Raw genomic sequence first — 20,178 nt, forward strand, 5'->3', positions numbered from 1 at the left:
GCTACATTTCAGAGCCAAATAATGTGCTCCTAACTTACATACAGCCTATGTCATCATGTCTCCTACATTATGCTCTATTGCAGTCAAATGCATGTAGAATACTACTGACTTGGCGTGACTGTACCTTTAACACACGCACTTCTGGAGAGGCGGGGCTTGATTCAAACATGTAGCCCCGCCCCCTCTGCTTGACATCAAGGAAGCAGGAAAGTAAACGTAAGCCAAAAACAAAATGGGAGCCACGTTGGACACCCCGGCGAGGTGTCCCCTCTGCAACGAGCTGACCCGGGACCCCGTCACTCTGAAATGTAACCACCGGTTCTGCCAACGGTGCATCGGGGACCTGTGGAGTATTTCCCCGACCGGCCCGTACCATTGTCCGGAGTGGAGGTGTAAAACAGTGTACCAGACTCTGCCGTTTGACAGCAGACTGTCGCCCGCCAGCAGTAGATGGACTCCGCCTCGCAGCGCTGCAGGTAACCTGAAAGTTACAGCAACGTGAATGCTTAATTTTTGTGCAGCTTTAATTAAGTTAGTAGCGTTAGCTAATGTTGACGTTTACTAATGTTACCCCACTGCTAGCATTAGCTAACTACTTTAATATTTGTAATTCTGGCACCCTAAAAATATAATAGTCTTGACTTCCCCACCGGAAAATGCCATTCAAGCCACATCCTTAACGTTTTACGTAGTTAAAATCACATCTTTAAAATGCATACGCTCTTGTGTGATTTAGTTAATAGTTATTAAGTTAGCAAATAGTCCGCGAGGGTAAAGGTCTGATTCACTTCCGACGTTTTTGCTCGTGAGCTTTTCTTGTTCTTAGCATAAATCGTCATGGTTCTTTCAGACTTTTACCATTTCTACATTTATATTTATTATGTTCCATGCTTAACTTATGAATGATTATAAATCACAAATGCGCTAACAGTCATTTTAAGTTGAATACCAATTGTAAGGAAACACTAATCCAATATCCAGGATCCGCTTCTGTGTTGACACTGAATCAGGTATCAGCCATGACATGAATACAGATTGTTTGACACATATCACAAACATGTCAGGCAGCTTTCCTAAGTGAGCTTACAAGGCAACAAAATAACTCACAGAAGTGCTAACTAACTAGATCACTGCTTGAGTTGACTAAAGTGGAATTGCTCAGTTGTGCTGAAGGCAACTTGCAGGTGTTCTTGTGAGGTATTGCTCTAAAAGTGCTCGATCAACCCTCCCACTAACCAGTTTTGCTTTGTTTGTACTCTATTTTAAAGGCACATCGGGTGATAATGAACAAAATACTTTGAATCCCGTATTGGGGAGACCCTCACTCAGCGGCCGACTTCTCGGGAAGAGAAAAGCCAGCACGCCTGTATCGGAGCAACCTGACACAAAACGATCAACTGGGGAGTCTCCCCGAGAGCGCTCCAGTGAGACCGAGACTCCTACCACTTCCTTCACGTTTAAACCCTTGCAGCCTACGAGTGTGGAGACATCCAAGAAAGCAGCGCACCCAGAATCCACAAAGTCTGAGCGCGGCGATGGCACGTCCTCCAGTGACACCTCTGACAGCAAGGCAGTGCCTGCAAGTGATGTGCCTCCAGACATCTCAATCCAGCAGGCCCAGCCTAAATCAGTAGAAATGATCTCATTGGATGACTCTGACACCTCCAATGAGGTTGATCTATGTGATGCACCTGCTCTTGCAACTCCAAAGAAGGACACACAAGTGACAGGAGTTCCTGCATCGCCAATGAAACCTGCCACATCTGCCAACTCTGATTCCCTTCCTGGAGTTTCAACTCCAGGTAAAAGTACGTCTCCTCTACACCATGGCAGCAAGTCTCCACTGATATCCAGCAAACATCCTGCCGATGCCCCAAGATTTCCAAGTCGTGTCGGCATCTTCCCGGGGTCAGAGAACAAAAATGCCAGCCCTGTGCCCTGCCATTATTGCCCTAAAACTAGGTGTCAGTCCGCCGTCAAGACCTGTCTGGTGTGCGGCGCTTCCATGTGTACAGAACACCTGCGTCCCCATCTGGACTCCCCCATCTTCCAGAATCATACCTTGGTTCCTCCCATGGAGGATTTTTCTCCCTGGAGGTGTCAGGAGCACCAAGAGATAAACCGCATCTACTGTCGGCAGTGTGGAGTGTGCGTGTGCACGGTGTGCACCGTCATCGGCTCGCACCGCGACCACATCTGCATCAGCATCAGGGAGGCAGAGAGAGAGCTCAGGGTAAGTGGTGACCTTACAGCACCACACACACCGTAAATACACAGTGATTGTGGTCAAAGTTGAGATGGATGTAAATACGGCCATACCAAATAATAAGTGATCCTTCCTCCCCTTCCCCCTCAGGTGAACCTAAAAGAAGAAATCAAGCAACTGCAGGAGGCTGAACAGGAAGTGAAGAACAGGGTGACTGAACTCGCACTGAAGAAAGAGACCGCCAGTGTAAGAGATCTCGCTCTATAGTTACTCTGACCCAACATGATGTATACGTTTTTTTACAGATGCTGAGACTCATCCACATGTTTTTAATGGGTTGAATTTTATTTTTATATATATATATATATATATATATATATATATATATATATATATATATATATATATATATATATATATATATATGGGTAAACGAGTATGATTAACTTACTCAAATGAAGCAATTTTAAATCGGTAGACTTCTTTCTAATCTTTATATCTTTAAGTTTATACATTTATTAAATTAAGATTCATAAAATTCATTAGCGATGTTTTTATGTTTTATACTATTTAAAGTTTGTTTGATGCTCATATTGATTGAGAAAACATCTTCAATCTAAATCTTGAGTTCAGATTTTTTATTTATTTTCCGTTGGTCGAGTGAGGGTTCTCTGACTGCAATGAGCGCAGGCTGAAAACCCACCTCTTCAGGAAGTGCTACCCTGAGCCTTCCACTTAGCGCTTATTGTTTTCATACTAGCTTGTTGCACTTATTGTATTCGTATTACTTATAGCACTAACTGTTTTTCTTGTTTCTGTACTTTGGCTCTGAGTTATGCTCTGCTTCATGCTCTTAGATGCTTGTTTGGAAAAGGAAATGTACTTATGACTTCTGGTGACTAGTAGTTCTTTTGATTACCAATGTTGAATACACTTATTGTAAGTCGCTTTGGATAAAAGCGTCTGCTAAATGACTGTAATGTAATGTAATGTAATGAGAAGAGCCTTAATGGACTTGAGTGTTGCATTGCATGACGTTGATCCACATTGTGTCTGTCCAGGTGGTTTTAGGCGAGGCTCGAGCAGGAGTGCAGCAGCAGTACAGAGCCATCAGAGAGGCCCTGGAGCAGGAGGAGCAATCGGCTCTGCAGTGTGTGACGAAGGAGGAAAGCAGAGTTCTGGGGGGACTAGAGGAGGAACTCGGCCACCTCCGGACCTCCCTGCAGTCCATGCAACAGGGACTCCACACCCTGGAGGGGTTGGCTGATGCCAAAGGAGACAAACGCATTCAGGACCAGCTCTTCATTATGGTGTGTTGGAGAAATATAAGTAAAACATAAGATCTACTTACTTTTGGCTGACTTATGAACACTAACGCAAGGAATCTTCTTTTTCTTCTTTCTGACATGGCAGGAATACAACAAGGTAGCCCCACTGTAAGTGATTTCCTCTCAACTTGTACCTGGTTGCATGTAAAGAGTTTATTTGTTGAACATGTCAATAGCTAAGTGTTCTACCAACAAAGCTTAGCTTCAGTAAACAGCCTGCGTTAAAAACAGGTCATTAATGTGCTAAAGAGTCGGTTCAACCATATTCTCTGGCTTCCCTTTAGCTATGCAGAAGCAAGTGTCAAGGTTTTGAGATGGCTCTCTGCTTCCAATCTCAATATTTGTTTGTTATTGTTGGTGCTGACCAACAATTACATTTAAAAAAAAAAATCAACAGCAATGTACCTACAAAGAACCAGTGCACCTGTAAAGGTGGATATGCTCAGACCTCGCTGGGAACCCTGAAACAGTTTTTCAGGGTTCCCATGTGTCCTAGAAAACCTGGAATACATTTGACTCATTTTCAAGTCATTGAAAACACATAAGAAATCTAAGAAAAAAAGCTGAATGTCCTGGGAAATCTTGTGTTGTTCTGGAAGAATATTTCACATACAGTCTCCTATTTTCCTTCAGCTGAGAATGAACTACTAGTCTATGTAGTTATGTTCAAAATAAAACAAAACTATCTGCATGGCTGGATACCACAAGAGGACAGTGAGGAACAATGTTCTGTTTTTATATTTGTGAACCAACCTTTAATGATTTCAACTGTGTATGAAACTACTCAAATACAAGTATGAGAATAAGTTAATACAATTTTTATTAACAAGCTATATTTTCTGCTACATTTATATTATAAACAAATGGAAATTGTTTGTTGACAGGCATATTGTCTTATTGGGTCTTCTTTGACAGAAGCTTTAGCCAATTCTGTTTGCTAAAATGCTAATGGTAACTTTAAAAAAAGAAAAGAAAATGTTTCTGTGTAACTGTTCATATGCCTCCTTTAAAGGGCATTAAGGAATAAATGCTAAAGTTTAATAGTCTTAAATCTTTATGCTTTTCTTCACCAGGACTAGTAACACGGGCAGCTGTGTGGACCAGTTCAAGGCTCCAGAGGAAGTGGATCAGGCCCGGCTCAAATGTCTGCAGAGTTGGACAGAGAAACGTCTGGACTCAGTCGTCATCACTGTGCCAGGCAAATCCAGAGACCTCTACAGACTGCTCCGTAAGACAAGTGTTGTTGTTGTTGTTGGGTTTTTTTTGTACCAACACCTGTTTACTTGCCACTCACTGATGAATCACAGCTAATTTAACCAGTGGACTAAATGCATCCAGTAGGCCCAATTGTGGTATATTCAATTAGTCTAAATTCTTCTTTAATTTCCCTTTTCTGTGTACAGATGGTACCGCCCTCTTCTTGGATGCAGATACTGCCCATCCCAAGCTGCAGCTGTCTGATAACAGCAGGAGGGTGACCTACAGCGAGACCCAGCAGGCGTACACAGATCACGAGGCTCGATTCAGCTCCTTTCCACAGGTCCTGGCCTCCCGTTCCATGGAGAAGGGGTACTGGTACTGGGAGGTGAACGTGTCTGTGGATGAGGGCCGCTGGAAGGTGGGGCTGTGTGAGGGTCAGATAGAGAGGAAAGGCCAAAAGGACAACTCTCGTCTGGGCTTCAACTCATATTCCTGGTGCCTGGCCTGTGACCGAAAGAAGGTGGAAGCTCTGCATAACAAGGTGGCGGTTCCTGTGGATGGAGACGGGCTGCAGAGGGTGGGAGTGTTCCTCGAATTTGAGGAGGGCATTTTATCATTCTTTAATGTGACACCAGGGGGCAGTCTAGCTTTAATGCATTCCTACAAGCACAGGTTTACTGACCCTCTGTACCCAGCGTTCTCTGTGTCGAAAACACACCTGGCCATCTCTGATCTGTTTGAGTCATAAACCACGCAATGCTCGCACGTCAGTTGTGATGGAAATGTACAGGGTACATGAAAGTGTTGTACCTTTTTATATGTGAAAACCATTTAATCATAAACAAAAATATGCAAATCAGTAAATTGTTCGGGTATGATAGTTATGCACTGCATATAATGTTCTACTTTTACAAAAATCCTCAAATGTGATTTTATATACATTTATGTCATGATAGTACTGGACCTTACAAGAAAGTCCATCGTTGTACACAATACATGCAGCATTCCTAAAAGTGGCAGCATAGTTTTTGTCACTGGATTTTAGATTTCATTTAAGATTGTCAATAAACAAATGTAAAAGTTTTTACATGAGATGCAAGTTATCAGTGCGGACTTATACAAACATTTTTTTTTTCATTTTTAAAATGTTTTTAATATTCTCCAAATGTTCTTTGTCTTGTCTGTTGTCTTTTTAAAGTAATAAAAGTCAAAGATTTGAAAACAAAGTAAACCCTGCATTATGTCTTGCCTTTATAACACCTATTTGCATTTAAATGGCAACATAGAAACAGCTGTGTGTCAGGTGACAGTTGTTGTGCTAACTTTGAACTCTCACTGCCCTCGCAGCCTGTGAGCTTTACTGACAACAAACACTGCCCTTGCCACAAACTACTTACAGCCTCACAGATTGCTACAGTGTGCAAAATAAGGCTCATTTATTCTGACTGGGGGTCTGTGCGGTTGACGTCATTGAGAGGGATCAAAGTGGTGTTTACATAAACTCCTTCTGGATGATTGGTAGAGCACCAACATGCCAGTGGTTCAGGGACAGCTGGCCAATGATCAAAGTGGATCCAAACTTGTTGGCTAATTCAGTAGCTTAAAGTCCTCGGGATTGACAGTGGCAAATGTAATATAACTGAAAAGGACTGAGTAAAGGAAAGCTCAGGGGGTAGAGCTTTGTAAATAGCAAGTTCTAATCAACGCACAATTTAAAAGCTACTTTCACCAAAATGTCTGCTGAGGCTTGATTTGAAGCTACGCAGGTGCACCAGTTAACCATGGCAACAATTTCACACCATCAGCCACACGATCCAAAGGTAGTCAGACATTTTTTTGCTTCTTTTTCTTTTCCCCAGCTGGCACATGAAGGCAGATTGTGAGACATGTCAGAGAGGGTGAAGGGGGAGAGGGAGGGGGCTTTTACGTCAGGATAATTAAATTCTCCTCTCCCTGTCCATCCAGTGGTCTCTCAAACTCAGCCTGTCTCTTACAAGCTTTTCCAGACTATTACATTTAATGAGCTCAGGGCTTATTGTATGTTGGCAGGGACCAACGTGTCGGATAGTTATTATGAAATCAAATGTATGTGACGGAAGTATTGAAGGCTCTGGACGGCTACATTGGCTAATAATGGAGCATCACTAAATCAAACGACAGGGTCTTCTCTTTATTAGGGATCCCATGAGTCCCATGTCCTCAAGTTAACAGCCCAAGTATCTCCTTGTCAAAGTGTCCTCACATAACACGATACCTCTACCTTCCAGCTGATGTGGTGAAATGCACTTAGGTATTTGCGGAGGGATATGCAAAGAATTAAATCCCAAATGACAACGTGGCGGTGTACAGTGATAGATTACTCAGAGGATGTGGCCTTGTCTTGCAGCTGAAAAGCCTTTGAATTACAACGACAGTAAGCCTCTTATAATCCGTTGATTTACGATAATATATTGTTGATTTTCTGCTGGCGTTCTCGAAGGCATATAAACAGACATCCAAGTACAAAGGAGTATAAAAGTGAGGTTATAGAGGGTGCTATTTGTTTTTTAAATCAATACTTAATTAAAAGGAATCTAGACTTATCCAACTGTTGAGACTAGTCTTACATGAATCACATTTGTTCATGCAGGAAATGTCTTCCTGTCAATTCATACGGAACAGCACAGTGAATTGGGTCAATGTGGGTGTCATTTGCAGCACTCTCCTTAAGAGTGCACGCTTTTACCTCTCCTTGTTGTCTGGATGGAAAGTGGAATGGCATGAAATTACCAAGGTCAGAGATTTAAAAACAGCAAGCCTTCCACTTAAACTGCCTTCTTAATGCCACAAAATGTCACTCTTCTTAAGTGCTAGCTTTTGGATTGGTCGTTGACCTCGTGTGAGGTTGCTCAGACGTTGTCGCCTTTTGATGTGGGCCACTGAACATCAAAGCCTCTCTTTCTTCTTCTTTTCTTGTGGAAGTAATAGTGGCTGTGCAGCACAGATTGCTGTTGCGCTTGTGCTGGGAACGGTAGCCAATTCAATTTGCATTCTTCCATTGGAAAACCCTGGAACAACCATTACCTTCTGGGTCAAGGTCAGTTGGAGCCACTGATTTGAGTCACTCAGCATGTAAAATGTTACATTTATATTCAACCAGCAAGACAATCAGTTGTCTTTATAGCCTCAATGTGTCCCTCTCACGTATTATTGCCTTTGCATTTGCGTCACAGTGTCCGATATTCTGGAAAATCTTCACCCTGCAATCTTTCATGCAACACTTGTAGCTGTTCTGAAGACACTGCTTTTTCCAGAGTCCAACATATTCTGTCTTTTGCATGAAACCAATTTTTCATTCATTTTCAAAAATCAAAACAAAAAAACCTGTTCAGCAAATTGCAACTGCATTTCTCAATCCAGGTAGCTGCAAATTGTCTTTGCTCTTTTTGGTTAAACAAGTAAAATATTAACACATTTTGTATAAATAATAATGGAAATATATGCCAATATAATAACATTTTTAATTTTGGTTCATGTCATTTTTGTCTAGTCTTTATTTGGATTCAAAAAAAGTTGGAAAATAGGGTAAAAATCATTTTAATCCTGCAGTGGGCACGATTCATTTTGTAAATGCCGTCAGAACAGCGTTTAGTTTTGTTAAATGACATTCTGGGTTTTTCAAAGATTGCAGAGTGCATATATTTTTGAGAATTGTCTTTGTATAGTTCAACGCCGTCGGTCGAGATGACGTTATCAACTGAAACCTTTGTATCAGCGCAGCACAGAGTGGCGGTTGTGAGCTAGTCAGTGGGGCACGCTCACATGCACGAACATGCAATAAAAGGCATGCGAGGCTGGCCGCCTATGTCAGCTTAGCACAGAGACGTTCGGATAGAGTGGTGCAGGGGCGATGTATTTTTGTAGGCCAACCCGGAAGTTAGCATTGCGCTGGTTCCTTCTACAAAAAGCAATGGGATTTTTCCATTGACGGGTTTCTTGTCTGCAAACATTACTGGGTGTGAACACATTGAGGGGGCATAAACGCTTTGGCAGCCTTCTGTGGGTTTTCCCGTTAAATTTAGCCCAGTCCTAGTTGACAGTGAGTCGATGGGTTGACTGATTGCCACCGTGGTACTCTCAACAGCTTCTCAACGGGTTGCTTGCCACTGTCCTCAAGCCTGCCTGACGCTTGGCCCAGGCTTGCCAGTGCGATGCGACTCGCTTGCCACTGTCAGTCATTGCACTGGCTGGGCCAAACTCCGAGATGACACAGAGTTGTTGGGCAGTAAACTGCGCCAACGACAAAAAAAGATACACGGAAAATGGTTAATATTCAAGGAGATCAAGGGCCTTTGCTAAAAACAAGATTATGTATCCAGACCATTAAAAGGGCAGATTGGGGTTCCAGTGGTTCTATAGGCAGTGAGAGTCTTTTTGTATCCATCCAAAAGTAATACTCTGTTATAAATGAGGCTGTCATTACTTATACTTTTGTATTATGAACAATTTCGAATAGAAAAACTAATTTAACCAACAATTACTGTCTGTGTAGATGTTAGATCTTCATTGTTGTCCCAAAATGAGTAATCACTCCTAAAAGAGTCATTATCTTGTATTTGCTCCAGACGAAGAGTCATTTATTGATAAAAAGATTTTCTTTTTGTAAATGATCACTTTAATTTCATTAAAGAGTCATTCATAACCCCCCAAACCTCTGAAACACTTTTATGTCCATTTGAATGATACAAAAGCCAATTTGAATTGGGACAAAGCCAAAATAAACCACATAATGGAGATACTGTGGGTAGATTGTATTCTGTTCAGCCTACAGTTGTCTTTCTTTAAGATGCAGCACAGTATGTACTATGTGAAACTCTATAAGCGTGACACTACACTGCATATCCAAGTATTGCCAGGGGTCGGCACAAATCCATACACACACCCGTTACGCCTTGAGGCCACATCTTCTGTTGGCATGGCAACAGTTGGTGAGCTCAGGTGAGCGGGGAGTCTCACATGTCTCACCCAATCACCTGCCAGGCTTGGCAAGGTCCATGGAAATCTGAGACAGAAGTAGTGATGGGCCTATTGTTGAGTGACATGCCTATATTTCTTCCCTCACCTTTCCCCAGGCAAATCAATTTTCTCTCTACTGTTCCACATTAAAAAAAAGGCCTCATGACTTTCATGAGCGACTCTATCTCTGTATCTGTCCAGTCAGCGCTGATAAAATCCAATGTGATGAAAACCAAATCTCACATCTGTGTGTGTGTGTGTGTGTGTGTGTGTGTGTGTGTGTGTGTGTGTGTGTGTGTGTGTGTGTGTGTGTGTGTGTGTGTGTGAGGCTGCTCAGTCTGATTGGATTAAAGGAGATCATGGAAATGTTTTATTTCTAAATGCATACTTAAAGCACCCTGAATGCATCATGCACAGTGTAGTTTAAAGCATTTGAATGGCACACAGTTATATCTTACATCTATTTGTGTCTAACTGTCTGTTATTTAGTAGTGTTGCCCTTCAACTATTACCAAGTCAGCACATTAAGATCAGGAGGAAATAGCAGCAGCATTTGTTTCACACGATTGTCAGCTGTATGGTGCCTGCCTGACTGTCTCCTCCCACATACTGTACCCCTGCCACCAACCTCCCTCCGTCTCTTAGAATATCTACAGTATCTTTAACATTATTTATTTATTTGTCTGTCCTGCTCTTTTCATTTGGCCCCTCTGCAGTTACGGTCAGAGTACAGGGTCAGGGTCAGACATGTCTAGTTCACAGACTTTGAGAGTCCACACAGCGAGATGCAAAGCAATGTGAATGCGATACGAAAATAAAACACATTTTACAACTCTTTTCTACATCCTTAAAACAAAAACATACAATATTACAAGCAACTCTTCAGAATAGTCGCAAAGATCATTTTTCATCTCAACCCCGGTTAGCAGATAAACGGTTGACGTGCAGTTTTTTGTAACAATGAAGCAAATTATGAACACATTCAACCTAATTAGACCATTGTCTCAAATCGCTTCCGTCTCTTAACATTTCATAGTAATTTCAAAAGCAATATCTATTGTTCTCAAAAGATTCCTGCTCTTTTAGAACAATACTGTGGATTCAAGGAAAATGTCTTCATAGCCTCATTTCTCCATCTCAAGCACAAAGAAATCCCAAATGCAACATCCCTTAATCTCCCCATCTTGTTGTGAAAAAACATCTTCTCAATTCCTATATATTTATTTAAGGGAAGGGACAAGATCTGTAAGTCACATGACTGATCATTGAACTGTGTATAAGGAACCCCTAAACAACCTCAGACACTTCCCTGATGAAGTAGCTGAAAGTTTGGTGAGTATAGCCTCTGACAGAATGCAGTGGGGAAAAATACCTGCTTCCAAATTTAACACTTTTCTTTTGAAATTGGGTAAAACTATTCAGTGACAAGCCTCTACATTACTTGGAAGTTCAAATTTACAAAGTTTCCCCTTCCACTGCTGGAGTTATAGATCTACATAGCAATGCAGCAACACAAGTTGTTTTTTTTGTCACGTCTTGTGATTGGATCTTTTCTTTCTGTGGCTTTATTCCCTCACACAATCCCTAAATGATGCTTCGATGATCTACAGTGACTATCGCTTGCAAATTATTCCTGTCTTTGTTGGAGTGCCAAATGTGTTGGAGTTATTCCATGAGGCATATTCAGATACACTTCATTAAATTGTCAAGTCTCAATAAAGAGACTTTTCATTTGTGAGCATTTATTTCTTAACTTTTAGCTCCTTTGAGCTGTCATTTGTGACTCCCTTACGGCCACAGTAGGAGTAAATGAACTGAACCCGTTTTTGGCTCTATTCATCCTTCAACTTCACTTTCCAGACAGACACAGTTGGGGCTTCTGATCTCTGACGTTGTGTCTTGTTCTGGTGTTTCAGGTTGCTCACTGCTCACCAGAGAAACAGAGCTCTCTTGAGTTTTTAATCTTGTAACTCCCTCATCATTGTGTTTAAATGCAGAGCACGCTATCGTAGCTCGATACTTGTGGCTGGGCAAACAAACATATCTCAGCTGGAGAACTATTGATAAGCCATTAACGTGATGGCCAAGGAAACAGTGTTTCTGCATGTGCGTGTATCATATAAGCTTATTCATGTCTGTAAGGGTTAGTTGTGTTTCACTAGTTTTGTCCATGACTCCTGTGACCCTCATCATAGCTTCTCCTAAACATGTACGGCAGGGGTATTCAATTCAAATTCCAAAAGGTCCAGATTGAGAAAATCTCCTTGTGCAAAGGTCCGGAACATTACAATAATATCTAACTTGCGCTATTTAGTGCCATAAATATATATAAATATATATATATATATTCAAGAAGTCTAGTAGTAGTAACGTCTCTGTGTAGTCAACAACTGTTAAATCAAATAAAGAAAGTACACATCAATTATATTTTAACAATTTTCAAACTGGATGGATTATAAATTATACATAAATAAATGTTCTTCTCATTTCAAGTAAAATAAGGGCTGGATAACTGGAATAACTGACATAACTGAAAACTTTCAAAAAAATTGCAGAGAACCAGAATATTCTGATGTAGCATTTCCAAATTAAAGCCCTTCAAAATCGCATGCATGCATGCAGGCTTTAATTTTTAAATGCTACATCAGATTGTCCTGGTTCTCTCTGAGTGACACCTTGAGGTGGTCTGCTATTAACCTGAGGTGAAATAATTTCGTAACTATGCACCATTTCCTCTTAATAATTGTCACGGTCTCTGAACATATGAGACACACTGGTTTTAAACTGCCCATGGGAAGAATTAACCTATAAGAGTCTGTTCATTGTTGGTTAAAGACTCATTGAAGTGATACAACTTCTCTGACTCACGTAATTATTCACCTGCCCTTCGTTCTCTTTCCTCGTCTCAGCCCTGTGTGTCTACATCTCACTCGAGTCAGGAAACGTGTCAGAATACCCATATTTGATTGACTGAGCTGCATCATATGATGTGATATATAACGCATGTAATTGGTCGCTTTGTTTCCTGGACCACTGATCGAGTGCCGTAAAGTCTAGAAAAGCTGCAGCGGTTAAAATATAGGTGCTCCGTCAAAATGTAATAATTCTCAATTATCTATCGGTTTTAGGTCCAGGGTCCGGATACAATGGCGTCTGGGTCCGGATCCGGACCGCGGTCCGCCTCTTAGTGACCCCTGATGTACGGTATTCAGAATCAGACCATGGAGGGATAGTTATTGGGATAACAGGCACAGACAGTTTCTCCTGGAAGGAATTCATATACTCAGAAGAATTGCCTCAAATAGTTGTGTAACGAATGAAAAAAAGAGAGCTCAAACCCAGTTAACTTTCTTGCCTCTGCACAGCTGGCTGCTTGCTGCGTGAAGTGGGTGAGATTGTCAGTATCAGAAAGTCACAGTTTATTATTGGACACAGCCCCCCAAATCAGACACACAGAAAACTAAACCCACTGGCTGTAACTTCATGTTTAGACAGATGACAGCGGTATCAATCTCTTCACCTATCTCTCAGAGAGAAAGCAAATAACCCCACAATTTGATATTGTTCTTTAAAAAGTGGGTTAAATTAAACCCTGAAAATGTGTTGCAGCATGACAAAATGCAAGTTAAAAATACAAAAAAAAGTTAAAAATACATAAATGATAATCGGTAAAAATGAAACTCCTGAGAGTCAACAAGCCAACATCTCTTGAGGAGAGTGATGACTGGAAGTCAAACTGTAGACATTGTAGGCACTGATTTCCACAGTGTGGCATGAACAGTCAGTCACGGGTTATTTTGCTTTTGGTTTAACAGAGTGGCAAAGGGAAAACCATGCAGTCATTATAATCCATTTGCAAGGATCAGAGCAACAACCTGCCTCACCGTGTAGATTTCATTGTTGCTGGTGACAAATGAAATAGTGCAAATGAAATAATCAAGGCAATTAACATTCCTTTTTAATATGACTACATAAATGTTAATGGTGAAACCGGGAGATGTGTCATCAAATTTATCATCCACCTACACCACCAAAATGTCAACCAGGAGAGTTCTTGACCCCGAGTGGATACACAGGCGCTGAACTATTGTGAACGAGGAATCGTTTGGCATTTCCACTCGCAGCTGTTTTGACCTGGAGGACCTGGAGATGACGCCACCAGGCCAGAGACCGTGAATTCTGTCTAGCAATCAGGCCCTTCTGGAAGTGTGTTGAAATGCATCCTCAGTGTATTCCTCCAACATTTTCATTTCCCCTGCCATCCTCCTGGGCCTACTTTCAGCTGTCTGGTATGTTTTTCTATCACTGAGGGAGACCATGGCGTTACGGTTTTCGAGGTAATTGGTATGTGGCTGTTTGAGTCCGTGGATGGAAATATTCGGAATGAATCATAATGTTATTGCTGTTTTTATGAACACTTATCTCAATGCGCATCTCGCAGTCAGGGCATCTTCAGTCCATGTGTCTCAAACGCAACAAATCATTATTGCATTGGGTGTTTTCATCGTCTTTGTAATGATCAGGTCGTTATTTATGGCAGATGTTATTTCTATATGAAATATGATCTGTGCTATTTTCTGATGAGTCCCCAAATCCCACAAATTAAGCATGCTCATTAAAAAGAAATCTTCACCGCTCTCGATATTTCTCATCTTTTTATTTGAACTTCCTTTTGGCTCATTATGATTTCCCGCAGTTCACTCTCTTTATCTTCCTCCGAGCTTTTGTTGACTTGAGTGATTTATTTGCAGCTCAGATTCAGTCTTATGTTGAAATGTGAATAACGTCTGTGTCCCTGAGGCAGCAGACTGGTCATACCTGCATACACTTCGCTCCATCTTTGCCTAGCATTTATATCCTCATTTCCGTTGAGTATGGCTAAATATTACCATTGGATGATCTACAAACAATACAGAGGGGCCTGACTAATGTTAAAATAAAATGTTCCAGGATTTCACTTGTTTCAGTTTTGCAGGAATATCAAAAAGTTTTTGATTCAGCCTACTGTGTTTGATGCAATGGTCCATTAAAATACCTTGAGTGGCAGAAAATGCATTAGGCAGGATATTTCAAGTAAAAAAGAACATACTTCATAGCACTTATCAAACACAACACTGTAATAGAGGGCTGTACAAGCTGTAATAGAGATGAGTGTTCTTTCTTTCAGTGTAGGTGCTGTAAATGTGCTACATACTGTGTACTTAAATTAAATAGTGGTGTCAGATATGGATTCTGCTCTGCACAAATAATAAGATAAAAGAAAGCAGCTATTTTGTAAAAATAAATAAATTGTGACTCACCATTTTGTCTTTTTGGTACATTTCCATATAAAACAAGACCATGGCCATGCTAGGCTGTACTTAGCTAAATGCTAACATCAGCATGCTAACAGTCGCACAACGACACCATCATGCTGCTATTTAGTCTTTCTCTCTGTCTGTGTGTCATATCTCTAGGACCATTCATCCGATCTACTTCACACTATTGCTTGAGATCCAAGGACATTCAGTGTGAAAGTTGAGGAAATTTGGACAAGCGACCACACACGAAATGTTCAATATTAATAAACTTTGAATAACCAAGCCAACAACACTTCTCAATCTTCTCTTCTGAGAAGTTAACTTGTCAGAGAAATTAGTAAAGTAAAGTAAAAAGTACAATATTTACCTCTGAGATGTAGTGGAGTAGTGTTTAGTGGCGGATTGCAAACACCACCACCTAGCTACTGTGTCTGTAGTAACATTCGGCCAATCTAAAGACGAGGATTGTAACCAATTAGATTTAGTGATACGATGGTGACTAGGTCCGCCCACTTACTGTCAAAAAGAAAAAACGAGCGAGCGAGCAGGTGAAAGCTTTGCGAGAAGAAGAGCAGTGATAGTAGTCGTGTACCATGGGACGTTAATCGTGCTCAAAGCATGGTTTACTCCTTGCAGGCTACAATTTTGCTTGCGCGAGCAGAGATATTCTGTGCAGAGTGAATGCACTCGTAGATCTCATTTGTGCTCACGGATTATGACATTGATTTGTCTCATACATGTCGCTGATGATATCTTGACATATAACGTTATGCCAAACTCCTCCTAATATCCCTGGAGTCAACGAGTGATGAGCGGATCTCGGCAACGCTGCACTTCCCGGGGCCAATCGATTAGCACACTTCTAACGGCAGCATGTTCCAGACGGACACTGCACTAGAGTCATTCATTTGCAGGAATTTGGTCATAAAGCAAAGTGTTGGACACATTAAAATGATGGCCTGATTGTGTATATGAAATGTTGAGGGATCACCAACGTTATTACAATTCCTCCTGAGGGGAACATAAATGCCTGTACCAAATTTCTTGGCAATCCATCCAATAATCGCGGAGATATTTTATGGTGCTGCTATAGAGGACTCATCCTCTTGGGAACATGAAGGTCTGTACAATATCTCAGCAGTAGTTGAGATATTTCACTCTGGATGAAAGCAGAGGCCCACCAACCGACCGACCGTCAACATTGCCATCCCTAGAGCTGAAATACTGGTAAACATGAGTATGTTGTGTGCTTTTAACTGCATGCCACATTCCAGCAGTTACTTTATGTCTCACTGCCAGTTTCCTAGAGTGTTGAATCTAGACAGTCAGAAAAAAGGACTTAAAAATGTGTTTAGCAGCCTGGGAAATATTCCTCTGAAGGTTTATTCAAAGACATGGCTGGTATGAAATAACTGCAGTACTATTTTGAAGAAGCAGATCACATTGATTTTGCCTTTCATTTTTAATGACCTCCAAAGGAAAAGCACTGGAGGGAAGTGTAAGAGAAGTCGGCTGTCCTTCTTTATCCCTGCTGACCAAGGGAAAAATCTTCTGTAAGAGACCAGAATCTGCAGGTCGGCTTGACTCCTTATAAGGGCAGACTGACGCAGTCTTGAAGTAGCTGATTGTCTCACCAGTCAGTCTGGCTCCTGCTTGTATCAAAATAGGCACACACCTGGAAAAAAAAAATCTGCATACTTGTTTTATAAAAACAATCAAAAGCTATGTATTTCTGTTTAACCAGCAGCTAAATATTGGATGTTAAGTATAACACAGAACAAAGAATATTAGGACCCAGCATCAGAGTACAGCCACACAGAAAAATAAGCTATAGACTGAGTGAAACTCATTCTCCAGTCATTTACGCTGACAAACACCAGTCTAGATGTGTTGATCAAGAGTACTAGCAAATTGCTTTCTTTCAGGCTCTGGCAATGTGTTTGCTCCTTACAAATATGTAATGGAACAAATTTTCTTATTTTTTCCTATATTTCCTTTTAACACTTGCTGGAGAGCGCTCAAATTTTCACCAGGCGAGGCAGACACTTCAAGAGCGTCAGCCGGGTCTCATTTTGTCTCTTTTAGGAGAGGAAGATACAATACTCTCTGTCCTCTCTCTTCTCATCAATGCAACAACGGGCATGTCGGCAGGGTACAGGACAAATCAATATGTGCCTTTACATGAGAACATCTCTGATGAGCTGAGGTTGTCTATACCTCTCAGCTGGATATTGAGGCAAGAAACGAGCCTGATGCAGACTTAAAATGACTTCAATTTCACCTCCTCTTAAAATAGCCCACTTTTGAGTTTTTTATAGATATAAAAAGGCACAGCACCGCCTTCATGGAGCAAAGCAACAGAAGTTGGCAGGAGGAAACTGGTTGTAGATGAGATTTAGAGGCAAACTGGAGGGAAGTGTGGAGCCTGCAACCAACCGGGATTAGATTCATACTCGAAGCAATTTATGATGTCAATCTCCCCAAAATCTTATTAAATGGACTGATGAGAATCCAACATGTCCTTGGCTTTATATTCAGATACAACTTAACTTCGGCACATGCTGTCAGAATGTAAAATAAAGCCAGTCTCAAGGGCGATGCACCTGGAGACATAAACAAGTGTCTAGTGGCATCCATTGAGAGCCAGCACTTACACTGAATGCAAAAAGGAAACAAGATGGGATTTAGTTTGTTGGTGTCAGACAGAAGTCAGACAGCAGAAGACAGCAGAAATCAGACAGCAAGCAATTTTGAACAGGCAAGGTTACAAGGTTCAATTATTGTCACTGTACAACAGGGTTGCGCAACGAAATGCAGTTTGTAATCCCATTTTGCTACATAAGAAAATACACACAAAAATACACAAAAAAAACAAATAATTTATAACTGGAGGGTGGAGTATGAATTGAGGAGTCTCACAGCCTGAGGAAAGAAGCTGCTCAGAAGTCTTGTGGTACGGCAGGTGATACTTCTGTACCTCGTGTTAGACAGAAGCAGGGTGAACAGGCTGTGGCTCGGGTGGGCATTGTCTTTTAATATCCTTTTGGCTCTTCGCAGGCACCTCTTGTCACCAAAATCGCTGACGCTAGATAGATATATACCAAAGAGCCCTCCTGTCCTGGGCCGTGCACTTCCATCGCCAGTGTGTCATGTTTCTAGTCAGGATACTTTATATTGCTGCAATATGAAAGTTAACAAGAACATGGGTCTGAAATGTTGCCTCTCTTACGTTGCCTTAACAAATATAGCAGTTTATGAGCTTTTTTCACCAGGATGGAGAGGTGTGATGACCATATCAGTTTGTTTGTGATGGTGATTCCCAGGAACCTAAATCTGTTCACCTCAGCTCAATTGACGAAGACAGGGCCGTTTGTCTTTACCTCCTTTTTTCTCAAATTTAACAATCAGTTTGTTGGTTTTTACTAACATTGAGCACAAGGTTGTTCTCTGAGCACCACTCTGCAAGATTGTTGATTTAATGAACACTGTGATGCAGAGCAGCTAAAGGCAGGAAGGGACTGGGAAAAAAAACAGAAAACAGCTTACAGTCCCTCAGGAGATAGTTAGCTCTAGGACCAGATCTTGGGCTGTGTGTCATTTTATTGTAAAAGGTAAGAATGGAAGGAGTGGATCTGGTTCGGCTGCCTTTGTCAAGTTTGACAGGAATAATAAAGTTTGCTGTCTTGGCTCCGACTACAGAGCCTCTGTGTTAAATACATACAGGCGCAACTCAACGCGTTCCTGAGTGAATCGTTCGAAACGAACAACTCTTTTTACTGACTCTGGAGTCACAAGTCCTCATGTCCAATAACTCGTTCACTGACGACTCGCCCCTCCTACCTGCTACTGCTAGCCCTGCTGTGAGAAAAGCAATCGCTTTGGCGCCTGTTTCAATTCAATACTCGCTTTCCTTGACCTGAGTTGAAGGTCTGACTAACTGACTAACTACCCATCTATGAATTTTAATTTGTCCCTTTATAGTAGTTTATCCCTGATCCATCATGATATGAGACAGTCTTGTTTAATAAGAGTTATTTTCTTTACATCACAATTGTTTTAAGTTGTTAAGTACTGCAGTGTGTGTTGGTCAGCCGGTATCTATTGTTACTGCTTGAGTTCGCTTCCAAAGCTCACCCAACTTTTGTTGCAAATTACTGTATATTACTAACAAAATGATACTTGTGGTGCGATACTAATAGCATTGTAATACTTTCTGTTGCATTATTGAGACAGATATACAGCATTCCCTTCCTTTCCTGCTCACATTTTCTTTTTAACCTTGCTTGCGTGTTGACAGGTCAACCTTTTGATTAGTTTGCTATTGAGATGATGTATTGATGGATTTAGACTAACAGTCTGCAGCTATAAAGGCTGGTTCAAGCCGCAGAATATCTGCTCTTTGCTGAGTGAGTGTAGACGGGCAGCTTAAAGGTAAGTTAGGTCAGTGCTATAAAACGGTGTAAAACTGTACTGCACAGTGGTGCTTTGAACTAAATGCTAACATCAGATTGCTAACATATGACAACAATATGCTGCCAGAGTGGTTAAAAAGATTATCGGCACTTTGGTACACATCGTTTTGTTTCAGCCTTTCTTCATGCTGTGAATACATACATATAGGTTAATATACTTACTAATATTTTTTTAATTTAGGCCTTTTTTACTGTGAGGTATTACATATAGAATTGCCACTGTAGTGATACTACTGTCAACTCAAGCCAATTGCTGTGGTGATATCATGATCTACCCTGTGATTCTCTTGAATATAACATTCTTGGCCACAGACACACTTGGAAGTCATATTGTGAGTACATGCTGTTCTATAAAAAGTTGCCTGCTACTTAACATGATAAATATCTCATTAGATGCTCCAAGTCTGTGTTCCACCAGCAAAACAAAAGAGTCCTAATAAGATATTTAAATAGCGTTCTGTTGCGGTGCCATGAAATGATTCACCTCGTACACTGAGCAGTTTCATTCCTTAAAGATGAACTATCATGTACATTGTGCAACCGTGTGCAAGAAGGTGACGAATGTTTTGATCCAGAGGGAAATATAGAACAACTCTGGATTTATGCTATCTGTGGTATGCAACACAAACATGTTGGTGTAATATGAAAGCCTTTGATCAATTATACTTGCATTTATT

The 20,178-nt window shown here is 41.1% G+C and overlaps 1 protein-coding gene across 1 annotated transcript; it reads left to right on the forward strand.

Annotated features, from left to right (window-relative positions):
- Positions 1–228: 228 nt before the first annotated feature.
- si:dkey-29p10.4 (E3 ubiquitin-protein ligase TRIM21) lies at positions 229–5,910 on the forward strand. Its single transcript, XM_068723887.1, has 7 exons — positions 229–476; positions 1,269–2,233; positions 2,357–2,452; positions 3,268–3,516; positions 3,620–3,642; positions 4,608–4,762; positions 4,938–5,910. Exons 1-7 carry the CDS (start codon positions 233–235, stop codon positions 5,480–5,482), a joined length of 2,277 nt encoding a protein of 758 aa, XP_068579988.1. The 5' UTR covers positions 229–232; the 3' UTR covers positions 5,483–5,910.
- Positions 5,911–20,178: the final 14,268 nt, after the last annotated feature.

Source organism: Cebidichthys violaceus, unplaced genomic scaffold (assembly GCF_023349555.1).
Source record: "Cebidichthys violaceus isolate CVI_PGR_0920_01 unplaced genomic scaffold, fCebVio1.0.p SCAF_3, whole genome shotgun sequence".
NCBI lineage: Eukaryota > Metazoa > Chordata > Actinopteri > Perciformes > Stichaeidae > Cebidichthys > Cebidichthys violaceus.

Bases quoted from the DNA above. Each gene is read 5' to 3' on its own strand.
- si:dkey-29p10.4 (XM_068723887.1), top strand. From the start codon at position 233: ATGGGAGCCACGTTGGACACCCCGGCGAGGTGTCCCCTCTGCAACGAG. The intron at 477-1,268 runs GTAACCTGAAAG...TCTATTTTAAAG, and splicing joins TCCGCCTCGCAGCGCTGCAG to GCACATCGGGTGATAATGAA. The intron at 2,234-2,356 runs GTAAGTGGTGAC...CTTCCCCCTCAG, and splicing joins AGGCAGAGAGAGAGCTCAGG to GTGAACCTAAAAGAAGAAAT.